Below are 16,335 nucleotides of genomic sequence, written 5' to 3' on the forward strand. Positions count from 1 at the left end.
GTTCCAGTGGCGTAACTACCGGTGGAGCAGGAGGTGCGATTGGGCCAGGGCCCGCACCCCCTCAGGGCCCCCCAGCAGCTCACGCGCCACGATTCCCGGCCGTTTCTGGGTGTACGGAGGGGGGCGGCAGCGAGTCCCGCGCCAGGGCACGCCCCCCTCTAGTTACGTCACTGTGTGGTTCCATAGCATGGATCCAGCGTTTCCATTTTGAACTTTTACTTTCTCACAAGAACATTTAAAGGTTTGAGAACTGGCCTGTAACTTCCTCCCTGCTTTTCCACCAAAAACAAGTTGGAATAAAAACCTCTGAACCTGAACAGGTGAGGAACTTCTACAATAACCTTTGCGGCCACCATGTCTGAAATGCACTTTAGTGAGGCTTTCCTTTTGACCGGATTGCTTAGTAGAGAGGAAGGTACAAAAGCGATTCGGGAGGGAGGGGATTCAAAAGGAATTTTGTAACCGCTTTTTACTATATCGAGTACACACTCGTCAGTTTTCCACACCGGGTAGAACCCTAGGAGTCTCCCGCCAACTGCTTCGGTTCCACCCGTTGCTTGGTGACCTTCATTCCTCTGAGTTCTTGGGTATGCCTGGCTTCCTAGTTTGCCTGTTCTGGCTGGGCCAAGCTGTTCTCTTATGCGCTGCGTAAGTTGATGAACTGGTCTGGTTATACAAGTTATGCCTGAATGGATGAAAGGACCTAGTTGAAGACCCCCTGGATCGGTTGGACTGCCTTCGGAACTGATCTGGACGGCTCTTCCGTCCCTGTGGTAGGAATGCACTGTTTCCACCTGTTACTTCTGAAATTATTTGTTTCAATTCAGGCCCAAAAAGATGCTCCCCGGAATAAGGTAATGAAATCAATCGGTACCCTTTGATGCATTGTCTCCTGACCAATGCCGAGCCACAAGGCCCTCCTAGCGACCACTCCATTAGCCGATGATCTTGCCGCCAACCTTATGATTTCCATCGATGTTTCATTTAAGAAGTCAAAGCTGTGGCCACTCGGTTGAGCTCAGCTGTGAGAAACAAATCTTGTGAATAGTGCTGCAACAGAATTTTGCAGTACCTGCCAGTCCTGATGCTGCTGTAGCAGGTCTGAAAATGTTTTTAAGTGCATTCTCCATATGCTTGTCCATTGGATCCCTGAATGCCATGCCATCCTCAGTAGGGAGGGTTGTACATTTAGACAATCTAGATACCGCTGAATTAACCCTTGGTGGGGTGAAGAAGATGGAGACCTGTGCATCCTTTTGTGAGTAGAGCGCTGGTGCAGCGTCTGGTGAACAACTGTTTTAACCCAAAACTGTTGTTACTGTGATGAAGCTGATGGAGCTAAGTGTAGCATATCCTCCTCAACTGAACGCCCTATGGGTGATTTTTGTGCCGGGGGACAAGCTTCCTGTGTTATAGAAGTATTTGGCTCAGGCAACAAGCCTGTTGCCCCCTCTGGATCAGAGCTCCCTTTCGCACTTGACCCCCTTGTAAAACTGGATAAAGGTGGAGGACTGGCTCCCCTCTTTGTGCGCTTGTACTTAAACCTGCTCTGTTTGGACTTAATTAACTCCCTTAGGGCTTCCGGCATATCCAGAATAGACATTTCCAATGGTCTGCGTTTACTCACTGCCTCTTGTGAAAATGCGGTCAGCATGTTGTGTGCTACCTATACTCGAGCGTCCAGATTTCGCCCGACTTGCTGCACACCTGCAACCGCCCAGCACACTAGCACATCCCTGCCGAGATCCCACGAGAGAGGGGAAGTAAGGGTTCCCAAAACACACTGGCAGCAGAGAGGGAGCATGTCAGTACCCAAGCAGCCTTCTAACTGCTGGCCTGCAAACTCCTTCCCTCTCGCACCAGACCACTCCTAGCTTGCTGCAGTCCTACTGGGTGAAAGTGCCACTCATAGACACTCCGTCTCTTACCTGTGCTTCTCCCAATCCGGTGCAATCGATTCTTCCCCTTCCTCTGTAGGGGTAATTCGCCTGTTCCTTTGTGCCTCCTGGGCCTATCTGACTGGGCGGTTTCACTGGACTTCCAGGCCGCTCAGACTCTCCACTTGGCAGACACCAGCTGGCAAGGAGGGAGAGCCCTGCCCAGTCCCCTAGGGAATGGACTCCGCACATCCCCTGAAATAAAAACTAAAACCTAACTATTCTGAAATTAACAAGGGAATTAACCCTGGTCCTACCTCCTAGACTGGACAGAAGAAAAAAACTGAGAGAGGCAAGGCCAGAGCCAGGGAGTAATAGGAGAAGGCGGAGCTTAAAGCTTCATTTCTTTTGTCCTGCCTCCGGAGGTATCCAGGTTTAACCCCAGACGTCTGCACCGACAGATGGGCTGCCCTGGGAAATTATTATTGCCCTTGTGTGATATAGAGTTAAGGGCCTAGGATAACTAAATAATAGAGACAGGCCAGTTATACTTTTCAAATTTTGAGGGCTTTTACAGCCTAGTCAGGCACTATGGCATAACTGGATTACAGGTATTTGACAGCATCATTGTAAAAGTCACCCTCCTACAGTAAATAACAAACATGTATAGCCGGCTCTAAACCCCAGACTACATGAAATTCAACAAATAAATAGTAGCCCGGAACCATAAATCCCCAAGCATTTCAATATAAGCTGCTAGACCAAGTAAAAATGCAGCTCACCCTATGGGGGTAGTGACCTGGGTGTAAAGACCCCAGGTCCGTCACCTTCGGATGCAATCCATAGAAAGTATGTAACAAGAATAAAATCAGCCTTATTCACATTCACCAAAGTAGGCCGTTGGCTCGGGTGCCGTGCCCCTAACCTGTAGCTCGAGGTGAATTCACAACCAAAGAATGAATGAACACGCACTCCTGGAGCCAGCTGATGAAGTGAAAAACTAAATTTAATCCATATTGTTAAAAGTTACACAACCTAGGTCGTGTAACGTTTAACAATATGGAATAAACTTTGTTTTTTACTTCATCGGCTGGCTCCACGAGTGCGTGTTCATTCATTCTTTGGTTGTGAATTCACCCTCCTACAGTACCAGGAATATTTAAAACATATCCGTTACCCCAGTCGGTCTTTGGACAGGGCTTCAGTATAAACAGCAAATAAGATTTCACCCCAAATTCAACCCAATTGGCCTTAAAGGGGCGGATTCATCTTTAAGTTAATTTTTAGCATGTTGTAGAACGGCTAATTTTAAGCAACTTTTCAATTGTCTTTTTCATAGTTTTTAATTATCTGCTGCCTTCTGACTCTTTTCAGCTTTCAAATGGGGGTCACTGACATTTGTTATTGCTACTTTATATTACACATCTTTCTATTGAGTCCCTCTCCTACTCATATTCAGTCTCTTATTCAGATCAATGTATGGTTGCTATGGTAATTAGGACTCTAGCAACCAGACTGCTGAAATTGCAAACTGGAGAGCTGCTGAATTAAAAGCTAAATACCTAAAGAAAAATAAATGAAAACCAATTGCAAATTGTCGCATCATATCACTCTCTACATCTTGCTAAAAGTTAATTCAATGGTGCAGAACCCCTTTTAGTGTGAAGCCCCCAACCAAATTGTATGCACACCTCTAGGAAATCCAGCCCCACTGTTTTGGAACCTCTCTGAACTAACAACAATATTGTTGCACTTTTTTCTTATTTAAATCCCATTTGAAATGGTGCAGGGTCATTTTGCATAGTTAAATGCAACTAGTTAGAGAGGTGATAGATGTGCCACTAGCACCGACAGTTTAGAAATCAGTTGGCAGTAGGAAAGAGCAGTAGTGGAACAGACATCCTATACATCACATATGTTTTTAATACTGACCTGTTTCTTTTCTCCTTATTAACAATTAGAAAGAAAAATATACACTGAAGGGTTAAGATTTTGCATATGGGTGCAAGGTGAAGTCTATTACACACAGGGAATATGTTTCTGTATATTTTGCAGCTGCTAGGAACCATCCATAGTCTGGTTTATAAAGAACTATGTAAGGCTCCCTTAGGCCTCACTTATACAAGTTTTTACGTTTGTTTAGCTGTGTTGCTTTTGTGTGCAAACTAACGGTGTGGGGCAGGTGAGGGTACAATTGCCATCTCACCCCTTTAATGGACACATTTGAAATGAACACAATTGAAATCCGCCTGATGCATGTCTGCTTTCACAATATGCCAGCATCAGAAAACATGCGGAATTATTAAAAATCAGCTGTGCTTGGACCACATAAGACCCCTTTTACTGCTCTACAGCTGTTTCCAGACTATTTACAGAAGAGAAAGAAAGTCTGTCCCCTAGGAAAGCAGATGTGGACAAGAAGAAAATAGAAGCAGTCAGGAGAGACATAAGGAGTTCTAAAGAGGAATAGAACATAGCACTGCAGTGGGAATATTACTACTCCTGTATGCCAGGCTAATTGCATAGAGTTATGTGCCTTAATTAAGTTTATGTACAAGGCACATTGGAGACCACTTTACAGCAACAAAAACAGTAACTGTGGATGAGTGCAATGCATACAGTTTGGGATATCCCATCACAAGCTAGAGTCCTGCAGCAGGTCGGGTACTCGCAAAAACCTGCGGTTGCAGGTAGAAGTTCCAGGTGCGGGTATAAACGCGGGTCGGCTGTTCCGCGGGTTTGGCCGGGGGTCTACTCCATAGCAAATTTAACTTCTTTTTTCTGATCAAGCCGACTTCGGATTATGTCACTTCTGGTTTACGACAGCACTTCCTGTTTTTCGCCCTTTTTCTGATCGCACCTACTTACAAAGATGTCACTTCCGGATTCTTGATGGTCAGCGGGTTGTGGGTCCGGGTTGCGGATAAGGTACTTGTGTGTCAGGTAAGAATGCGGGTTCGGGTTGTGGAGTGCAGGTTGCGAGTACAGGTCCCGCGCAGGACTCTTATCACAAGCATTATTAGTGAATTCAGAAATCCATTTTTCAAAAGAGCAAACAGATTTTTTTAAATTTCATTTTGAAATCTGACATAGAGCTAGAAATATTGTCAGTTTCACAGCTGCCCCCAGTCTCATGACTGCAAGTTGGAGTGATATCACCCCCTCCCTTTCCCACAAGCAACCTAACAACAGAACGATGGGAAGGTAACCAGATAGCAGCTCCCTAACACAAAATAACAGCTGCCTGGTAGATCTAAGAACAGCACTCAATAGTAAAAATCCAGGTACCACTGCAACACATTCAGTTACATTGAGTAGGAGAAACAACAGTTTGCCAGAAAGCAGTTCAATCCTTAAGTGCTGGCTCTTTCCGAAAGCACAACCAGGCAAAATGACTTGAGATGGCTCCTACACACCAATATTTCAACTAACAAAAAATACACTTGCTCATTCAGGACTGAAATTTTATATGGTAGAGTGAATTGTTTGCAACGTAAACAGTGTAATTTAGAAATAAAAACTACTGTACATCATAAAAATCATGACAGAATCCCTTTAAGGATAGAGTCATCTGGATTCCAATGACATCAAGAAATGTGCTGTTGAACTGAGACACAATGCAGTATAGCCTTCTTATAAACAAAGGATGGCCCTAATCAATATCTAGGATCGCTAAGGGAAGGGGGAAATTCTGAAAATCAGTGACAATGGAGAAAACACTGTGATTTCTGTATAAAGTAACACAAAATTGTGTCTATTGCTAAAATAATTACTATTGAATATGCAACTCACAAATTGCTTTAAAGTATGTACCCAGGCTTTTTGTTTGTAATGTAAAGCAGCATTTAGGCAGATTGTTTCAAAAAATAAAAAGAGGCTACTTTAATAGTTTTATTAGTGAACAACCATATTTCTCAAACATGAACTATGAATCATCAGCAGTCGCTTTGCACATTGGCTCTTTTCAAGTTAAGAATACAGATGCTTTGAAGAACATCTAAGAATAGGAAACAACTTTTCAAATGTAATCCTTAAAATGCAGTGGTCAGTATGTTCCATTAAAAACCCAGTCATTCATCAAGAACAGAGAGAGAGAGAGAGACCAAGTGTTTGCCATCTCAATGTTTTAAAGAAGAAAATTACTTTTTTTCAAAATTACTTTTTTTCAAAATTACAGTAAGAAATCATTTCATATGTTCAGTGCAAGTTTAACAAGTTGGTTTGGAAAGACAGTACAGGTATGGGACCCATTATCCAGAATACTCGGGACATGGGATTTTTTGGGTAAGGGATCTTTCCGTAATTTGTATCTCCATAGTCTAATAGAAGGTAACAAATATTAAAGAAACAAAAGATTAATTATATCTTAGTTGGGATCAAATACAAGATACTGGTTTATTATTATACAAAAAAAGGAACTCATTTTTAAAAATGTTATTAAAATGGAGTTTACGAGAGATAGTCATCCCTTAATTTGGAATTTTTAGAGAACAGGTTTCCAGATAATGAAACCCATACCTGTACCAAGGTATGGAAAACTCTTCTAATCGCTATGTGGCTACAGTGTGTTCTCCCTATTTAAAAAAGAAAGTTTTAACAGATTACTTCAGCCGACATCATGTGCTTTTTTTTTTTTTTCTTAACTCAGCTTGCGAAATTGCCCAAATAGGCTAAATATTTAGAAAACACTTGAAAGAGACAATACAAAAATGAGGGGGTTCAAATCTATACAAACCAATAGTAGAATACCTTGAAGGACACTTTGTATAGTTTGGGAGTATCAGAGAAGAGAATGCATATGCAAAGACTTGGCAGAATGGTTCACTAGAGAAGTTCGATCTCCGCTAGATCACAGTTTATACATTTTGTTACCAGTATGCCCAAGGTCTAGGGTTTATGAAAACAATGTTATTTAAAAAAAAAAAAAAAAAAACTCCCCAAGTGCTACTCAGAAAATGTATATTTTATAGAAGTGAAAAATGTTGTCCTAGCTCCGCACAGCTTCAAGGCGTCCGCTAGATAAATACTGACTGTATGGACGTATATTTACATTGGCTATATATTCTCACTCAAACTAGGACTTATTTTCCAAACACTGTTAGTGGAATACACAAAAGACAAGTTTGCAATTACCATTTCTTTCCAGTGTAACAGGAAAACCCTGCAGAGGCTTTTTTTTGTTTTTTAAAAAAAATGCAATTTTCTGCAATTAACTGAACAATTTGAAAAACTTTGTTTTTGTCAAATGAAACTTGATCAATACAATCTGTAGCTATTCTTATAGGGTTTTATAGAACGACAGTTGTATCTTCTAAATAGTATTATCTGCTATTGTAACAGGATTGACAAGAGATGGTGATATTTATTGTGGTGGTGGCAGCAGATTGAAATCAAATTAGATGGAGAAATTCTGGGCAGGCTGGCATCAGATTGACAGATAATATATGAGATGCACAGTAGCTAATTGTTTATTTAGCATGCCAATTCTGAGCTAATTTGGCATGAAAAACCTTCTGTAGGTTTCGATAAAATGTTTTCTCCTGGTTTTTAAAATATATAGTTTGTCCCAAATTAAATGCTACAGCTGGCGACAACATAGTATAGACACCTAAAGGAATTGTACGCCTTACTAACTTTACTAGCAATGTGTTTATTGTGTGTTCTTTTGGACAACATGTGAGCAACACACTGTGGGGCAAATTTACTTAAGGTCGAATATCGAGGGTTAATTAACCGAATTAAAATCCTTCGAATATCGAACGAAAAATCGTTTGATCGAACGATTAAATCCTTCGTTCGATTCGAAGGATTTTAATCCATCGATCGAACGATTTTTCTTCTAGCTAAAAAAGATAGCAAAGCCTATGGGGACCTTCCCTAACATTGATTTCGGTAGCTTTTAGGTGGCGAACTAGGGGGTCGAAGTTTTTTTTTTTTTTTAAAGAGACAGTACTTCGACTATCGAATGGTCGAATATTCGAACGATTTTTAGTTTGAAACGTTCGATTTGAAGTCGTAGTCGAAGTAGCCCATTTGATGGTCGAAGTAGCCAAAAAAACATTCGAAATTCGAAGTTTTTTTTCCTCTATTCCTTCACTCAAGCTAAGTAAATTGGCCCCTGTGTGTAATAACAGTTGCTGTCTATAAATTAAGATGTATCTTTAAGATAAAAAAAAAAAAGGATGTTAAGCAATAACTTATATCATGCCTCTGCCGTGTGACCACAATTTTCTGTTGCCATGTTAGTTCTAGATTCCCTAAAATTGTGAAATAGCTATTGCAGTCTTTGGAACGTTGTTCACATTAACAAGGTTCATTAATCAATCAAAATTGTAATTTTGTCTTACCTCTGCCTTTTACTCATGGCCTGTTTCATACCTTTAAGCCATCAGTTTGTACACCTCTGCATTAAAATATACAGTAGGAACCAATATTAATGTAAAAATCAGAATTGCTTATTTTTACCCTTATTTTAACTCTTGACATTTCTTTTTGTGTTCCTTGGCAGCACAGGAACACATGAAGTAACATTTTTTTTCTATGTTGCCTGCATGCAATTTGCTTTGGGAACGAAGGAATCGGAAGGCTGATAGTACTCAGTGTTGCTGCTGAGCACGACCATCCTATTAGACCCTATTGTTCACCTTCTCCACCGATTTAAACATTCAACAAATTGACATACAGGAAAGTTTTGAACGATTGGGAGACCTTTTGTAATTGATCTTTAATAAATCTCTCCCTTGGTGCCTCAGCTGAATACTCCACACAACAGGGGCTAAATAGTTAAGTTATTATGGTTAATGAAGCAGATCATTTCCCAACTGTAAATCCTTATAAATAATGAAAAATCGGTCATAATCACTACAAAGATGTCTCAAACGTTACTGTATTTATAAAATCATCAGTAAGGTATGAGGACAGTAAACAAGCTCCTTCTTTCTCTGGCTCACTTGCAATATATGAGACTGAATTATATTAAAATGTAGACACTCTGAACTCAGTTCCCTTGCAAACTCACTGCAGGTTAGATTTGGATCCTAGCATTCTACAAAACAGAAGAATTTTTTTTACAACAGTTCTGTGGAAAGAAAAAATTACATTATGAAAAATCTGACGTTTTGTATTTTCTACAGCTATTTCTTTGGAGAGAAAAAACAAATCACAACCAACCCTTGCTTTTTAATAGGAAAACAACACCATCAAGACAGGCAAAAAATGACCTTCTGTGCATGATCATTATGCCAGGATACTCCATGACTTACCCTTGGTAGTACATTTACAGGAAAATGAGAATGATTTCCAGTTTGCAGTAATAAACCATGCTACCTGCCATTACTTGTGCATATGAATATGTAATGCACTATGTGTTTAACCAATTCTGTCTTTGCATCTCAAAATCCTTTCATTTGGCACGTATTGAAAAAAACTACATTAAACTATGTCAACTTTTACCCTACCTCACCCAACCCTAAGGACCGAACCTCTACAAATTTACAAAAAGTTGCAATTAGTACGTATGAAGGAACGTCTAACATTAATTTATTACAAACAAGGGGCAGGCACAAATAAGCCTGAAACATAAAGCCAAGGCACAGGTCTTCCCACAGCCAAACTGGTAGAGAACATCAACTCTATGGCCTATACCAATATCCCACGTTTCTCCGAGTGGTCTTAATTTTGAACACAGTGTGAAGGTTCCTTTTCAACCAAAGGCTGTCATTTCAGTTATAATTACTGCCCCACGGGTTGTTAATATCACAGGCTTTTTGTATAAAGTACTTTTCTTCTGCTTGCTTATTCAGTTTCTAGAAGTTTAGTGCACACATCTGAGGTTTGCTTTTGTAAAGTTTTCTTTGTTTTGAAAGCTAAACATATGCAAAGTCTCTCTGCGGTGAATTTCTATTCAACAATCTCATCCAGCATCCCTTGATCCCTGAATAAGATGAACAGTCTGTCTTTCAAACAGTAGTATCGCCAAATTCCTTATTCCACCGAATATAAGATTCCAGGGTCGAAGGGCTCACGCTGCACTTTATCTTCTTTAACGAACCCAGGAAATCGGAATACTTTATATTTCTCATCTAAGGAAAAAAGAGAAAGCCAGTCATTATTTACTACAAATATGAACACAACTCCGCTAAGTACAGAACAATATATTATATTATGCTATACTTGTGTATACAAAAAGAATTGAATAATGTGTAGGCCAACCTGATGCCACGCAATAGATTGCCCAAAGGGCTCTCAGACAGGCATACTGAAGTGCCAGCTCCTCCCTCAAGAGAGAGCTCAAGAAAATAAATACATTTGTGGTACTAAATCACCCCCCGCTTTCCATCAACAGTGCCGAGTGCAGGATAATGGAATGGGTGTAATAAATGGTAATGACCCATATGCATGCTTCATTAAAAAGAATTTCAGACATTACAGATTTATTTTAAAGCAGGCAGAGAATATTTATCAGCCTTATGTTGAACACATGTGCATAATCATCCTTTAAAAAAAGAGCAGGCACACCAACATTTTGATTCATGAAAAAAGGAGAAACACTTAATAGTTCGTAATTACTGCAATTCCGACTACATAAAACTGGTTTAAGGACAAACTATAGCAGTTGTTTCATAAAGTGTCTACACTACAAATAAAAAGGCAGTTAAATTAATCAATAACTCATCTACATAAACCATCATAGAGCTGCAGTGCCTTCCACAATTCTACTATGGCCCTTCTTCAAATTTATCAGGGATGGGGTGCAATACACATGCAAACTATGTCATCCCGAGGGTAAAAGAAGTACCTTGTATTTTTGCCTAGTGAAAGAAAATGCAGCTCTAAGCAACTGGGCATCAATTAAAAATGTTCAGTCGTTTTCAGTATAATTGCTATTAAAGCAGTATTTGTCTGGATGGTTACATACTCTGCACTCCTGACAATGTTGGAAGAAAGCTTATTGGAAATGCTGGAGAAGATCTGACTTCTTGAGTCAGAACTAGGAAGAAAGAGATACATACACAGCTTTCAACATAATGACACTTACAAATCAATTCAAAATTTAATTAACTGAAAAGAAATCAATTTATATTAAAAAGTTGCTTAAAATGACATGTTCTTTCAGTATGCAGCTTTTGGGTGGAGGAATGGAGGACCCCTTTAAAGGAGAAATAAAGCATAACCAATGATGTAGGCTAGAAATGTTGTACGTTATATTATGGGCTTCTGTACCAGCCCAAAGCAACCACAGCCTAGCAGTAAAGATCTGTGTCTCCAAAGATGCCCCAGTAGCTACCCATCTTCATTTCTGCTCATTCATTGCACATGCTCTGTGCTGCTATCACTTTGCTTAGCTTAGGGACTCACTCACAATATACAGTACACATAGAATATATAGGTCTCAATACAAGATTGATGAGTAATTAATACATGGCAACACAGAAACCAGTGCAACTAGCATCAGAATTTAATAATTAGCCCTGTAGCATCAGCTTATATTACAGACCAACCTCATTTTCTGCTTGATAATTTGCAGCAACCCCTAAGCTTAGCTTCTCAACAGCTGCTCAGAGACCACTGAGCATTGGGGTGTCGCAGACCCTTTCCAAGATGTTGACCCACTGTGACAAGTTTGAGGTCCTGTATCATTGCTGCTATTGACAAGCTGAAACTTTAGGCTGGTGCAATAAGTTCATTATATAAAATATGGCATTTTTAGCCATATTTATTTTTAGGATTTATCAAAGGTCTGCAGGCACATGCCCTAAAATGAATTTAAATATATAGGTATGGGACCTGTTATCCAGAATGCTTGGGGCCTGGGGCTTTCTGGATAATGGGTATTTCCGTAATTTGGATCTTCATACCTTAAGTCTACTAGAAAATCATATAAACATTGAATAAACCCAATAGGCTAGTTTTGCTTCCAATAAGTATCAATTATATCTTGGTTGGGCTCAAGTACAAGGTACTGCTATATTATTACAGAGAAAAAGGAAATCATTTGAAAAAATCTGGATTATTTGGATAAAATGAAGTCATTGGGAGATGGCCTTTCCATACTTCGGAGCTTTCTGGATAACTGTTCCCATACCTATACACACACACACACATTTATAATTATTACACAAGTCATGAATATCCTGTTAATTATAGCCTTATAAATACGGTTTCATAATGTAATTTGTGCTTCTTCCATCCAAGTAAAGAAACAAAACCAAAAAAACCTACATCATTATATTAAATTTGCAATCTTCCACATTTGACAAGTGGGATAATCATGATCAAGTCATGAAAATAATTGTTGTAATTTTCAGAAATTGCTGTTTCCCATGAGTTTTCGAACCATTTGAGAATTCGGACATTCGAAATTTTATGGAGAAAAAGAAAAAAGTTATTATACACATGCCAGCAATAGAACATACACTTCTCTATGGCATCCTTGTAGGTCTGAATTGGCATGATTAAAAATATATTTTTCTGCAATTTTCTGTTTTTGTAAGTATGAAAAACAAGTTTTTTTTGTAAAAACAACACAATCACGAGTAGCATGCAAATATTTCATATTTTGTGGTCATCATTCACTGTAACCTCATAACCTACTTACCTCACTAGCAGCCATATTTTTCACTTGTTCAGGTTTTAGCTCTGTAAAATAGAAAAAAAATGTGCTGTTATTATTAGGAAGATAATGTTATTATGATCCCAAACCAGCACATGAACAACTGCCTTCTCTACCTTGTATGTAATACATTTGTTTGTTAACACTGTTAGTGCTAGTCTAAATTAGAATGTTAAATTCAAATAGTATGATGAAGCTTACCTCTGATTGGTCCCAAAGCAGCATCTTTTGCCAAAGCTGTTATATCACTCCCAGAGTATCCTTCAGTCAGCCTACAGCACAATTACATGCCAGTTAACACATCTGACTTCTGAATTCTAGTGTTTGCTAATAATAATCAAAGTCATTTTGATATAAAAATAACATTTTCTTATTGTTTTATTCTGATAATCAGGTTTAACAGGTGATTATTCAAGGACTTCTATTTCAATTCAAGCTTCACATTAAGCTTAAAGGGGTTGTTCACCTTTAAATTAACTTTTATTATTATATTTTGAAACAAATTGCATTTGGTTTTCATGTTTTATTATTCGGCTTTTTTATTCAGCAGCTCTCCAGTTCGCAATGTCTGCACTCTGGGTCCAAATTACTCTAACTATCATGCATTGATCTGAACGAGAGACTGGAATATGAACAGGAGAGGGCTGAAAAGAAAGATGAGTAATAGAGATTAGTAATAACTATAAATTTGTAGCCTTACAGAGCATTTGTGTTTAGATGGGGTCAGTGATCCCCATTTGAAAGCTGGAAAGAGTCAGAAGATGAAGGCAAATAATTCTAAGACTATACATAAAGAAGAAAATATGAAGGCCAACTGAAAAGTTGTTTAGAATTAGACTTACTAAAAGGGATCCTGTCATCGGAAAACATGTTTTTTTCAAAACGCATCAGTTAATAGTGCTACTCCAGCAGAATTCTGCACTGAAATCCATTTCTCAAAAGAGCAAACAGATTTTTTTATATTCAATTTTGAAATCTGACATGGGGCTAGACAATTTGTCAATTTCCCAGCTGCCCATGGTCATGTGACTTGTGCCTGCACTTTAGGAGAGAAATGCTTTCTGGTAGGCTGCTGTTTTTCCTTCTCAATGTAACTGAATGTGTCTCAGTGAGACATGGGTTTTTACTATTGAGTGCTGTTCTTAGATCTACCAGGCCGCTGTTATCTTGTGTTAAGAAGAGCTGCTATCTGACTATGAAGATTTTCATTCATCCAGGTCATAGTATATCTAGTATAGGTCAATCTAAAAACAACTGGACTTGCTGAGTAATCAATGAAGACGTTTCACTACTCATCCGAGCAGCTTCTTCAGTTCAACTGACTGGTGTGGGAAGTTCTCGGCATATAAACTCTTCCACTAATCCATTTATCCATGTCGAAGGCCCCCACCGCTGTTCAGAGATGGTCTCTCCACCTTGACATGAATCGCTCTCCAAGCGAATGGCTCAGCACAGGAGGGAGAACTCTACAGGGCAAAACTCAGCTGTCTTTCTACACTTAAAAGACAAGGGACACTCCTTTGAAGACAGCAAGGTCCAAATCTTGGATAAAGAAGACCACTGGTTTGAACGAGGCGTGAAAGAGGCGATTCATGTCAAGGTGGAGAGACCATCTCTGAACAGAGGTGGGGGCCTTCGACACCACCTGTCTGCTACATACAATGCTGTTCTAACATCTGTACCCCGGCGGATTCAGAACACTTCACACATCCATTCATGCAACTCTCACAAGTAACACCTGTATCTAGGAGTTGCATGACACATTGGATAATCCTATCACAACTACACAGAATCAACACCTCTGTGAGTTTCTTCAGATGTCACCTCTTTGAAGAGTTACAATGTGCCATTGTAAATGGATTAGTGGAAGAGTTTATATGTCGAGAACTTCCCACACCAGTCAGTTGAACTGAAGAAGCTGCTCGGATGAATAGTGAAACGTCTTCATTGATTACTCAGCAAGTCCAGTTGTTTTTAGATTGACCTATACTAGATAGAGAGCTTCTATCTGGTTACCTTCCCATTGTTCTTTTGGGGAAAAGGGAGGGGGTGATATCACTCTAACTTGCAGTACAGCAGTAAAGAGTGATTGAAGTTTATCAGAGCACAAGTCACATGACCAGGGGCAGCTGGAAAATTGACAATATGTCTAGCCCCATGTCAGATTTCAAAATTGAATATAAAAAAAATTGGTTTTCTCTTTTGAGAAATGGATTTCAGCGCAAAATTCTGCTGGAGCAGCACTAATAACTGATTCATTTTGAAAAAAATAGTTTTTTCCCATGACAGTATCCCTTTAACTTAAAGTTGAACCGCCCCTTTAAGAAGTTGCATACACATTTCAAACTAAACTATCATGGTAATATTATCGGATAACTTGCTTTCAATTATGTGACTACATACCAACTGCTACTTCCTTTGTCTGATGACCCCACTGCTCGATCAGCAATGATTACTATACAATTGTTAAGATACAATAATATTTTATATTACCTGTATTATTATATAATGCACCTTAATAGTGGATCAGTGAATTCCTTCTCAGGAAGATTTTATAATTTTTTTCTGGGCAAAAGTGCATGCTAATGGGAACCTTATACAGGATGCTTGGGCTCTATTTGTAACGATCACCATAGCAAAGCCGTCTCTTTAAATCAGTGGTCTCCAAATGATGGAGCTGCTCCCCTATTAAAGCATGGAGCAGTTGGCATGGGGATCATCTACTAATGATGAAATCTGGGAAGAAAACACAGCTTAAAGGTTAATTAGGTGAGAACTGTGGTGACCACTTATGTGCTGTCCTAAGCATTCTTAAACTTAGAACATAAAAAATATTAGTGTATCAGTTATTCTATGTGTAATCTTGTTATGAGCTACGTGGAGCCCTGAACAAAGGCTGGGCCTTCTAATGTAAACCTAATATAATTTGTCTTTATCTTGATTTTTGCTCAGCAGCTAATTTACTATAGTCCAATTTACCCTAGCAGCCAGGTAGTGATTTTAATGAGAGACTGAAACAAGAACAGTAGGGCCTTACTGAGAAATAAATATAAAAAAAAAAAAAAATGATACAATTGTAGTGATAATTATTTTGGCTTCAGGGGTCAGTGACCCCATACAATAGCTGGAAAGAAGCAAAGGAAGATGGAACATAGTTCAAAAATGATAAAAAAAAATCCAATGAATACCAATTCAAAAGTTGCTAAGAATAGGACATTCTATAAAATCTAAAAAAGTTGCCTTAAAGGGGTTTTCACCTTTGAGTTAACAATTTGCAATAGGTTTTCATTTTTTTATTATTTCAGCAGCTCTCCAGTTTGCAATTTCAGCAGTCTGGTTGCTAGGGTCCAAATTACCATAGTAACCATGCATTGATTTGAATAAGAGACTGGAATATGAATAGGAGAGGGCCTGAATAGAAAGATACTTAACAAAAAGTAGCAATAACAATACATTTGTAACGTTACAGAGCATTTGTGTTTTAGATGGGGTCAATGAACCCCAGTTAAAATCTTTAAAGAGCAAAAACACTATAAAAAAATAAATCATGAATAATCGAAAAGTTGCTTAAAATTGGACATTCTATAACATACGAAACATTAACTTGAAGGTGAACCACCCCTTTCAAGGTGAACTACTCTTTAAAGTAGTACTCACCTAGATAACTGAGTCAATTCCTTCTCATTCAGTGGGTTGCCTTGCTTACTCAGAAGATTTCGGAGAAGTACTAGTCTAGTCTATAAGGTGAATAAGGAAAAAAAAAACATTTTAAAGATTTAATCATTTTGAAAAGTTTACATCCATAAAAATGAAATACTGTGAAAAATTGTGCAGCAGCGATTTAAT

General features: G+C 38.8%; 1 protein-coding gene across 2 annotated transcripts in view; it reads right to left on the reverse strand.

Moving 5' to 3' along the window:
- Window positions 1-9,041: 9,041 nt before the first annotated feature.
- Window positions 9,042-16,335, reverse strand: part of spast.L (spastin L homeolog) — a 47,478-nt gene continuing 40,184 nt past the window's right edge. For both annotated transcript variants that reach the window (XM_018262978.2, XM_018262977.2), the window contains 4 exons: window positions 16,147-16,226; window positions 12,691-12,761; window positions 12,475-12,515; window positions 9,042-9,958 (listed from right to left, as the gene is read on the reverse strand). In XM_018262978.2, the coding sequence (XP_018118467.1) occupies window positions 9,836-9,958; window positions 12,475-12,515; window positions 12,691-12,761; window positions 16,147-16,226 (315 nt within the window). In that variant the 3' untranslated portion in view covers window positions 9,042-9,835. The remainder of the gene's footprint in view (window positions 9,959-12,474; window positions 12,516-12,690; window positions 12,762-16,146; window positions 16,227-16,335) is intronic.

Source organism: Xenopus laevis, chromosome 5L, assembly GCF_017654675.1.
Source record: "Xenopus laevis strain J_2021 chromosome 5L, Xenopus_laevis_v10.1, whole genome shotgun sequence".
Taxonomy (NCBI): Eukaryota; Metazoa; Chordata; class Amphibia; order Anura; family Pipidae; genus Xenopus; species Xenopus laevis.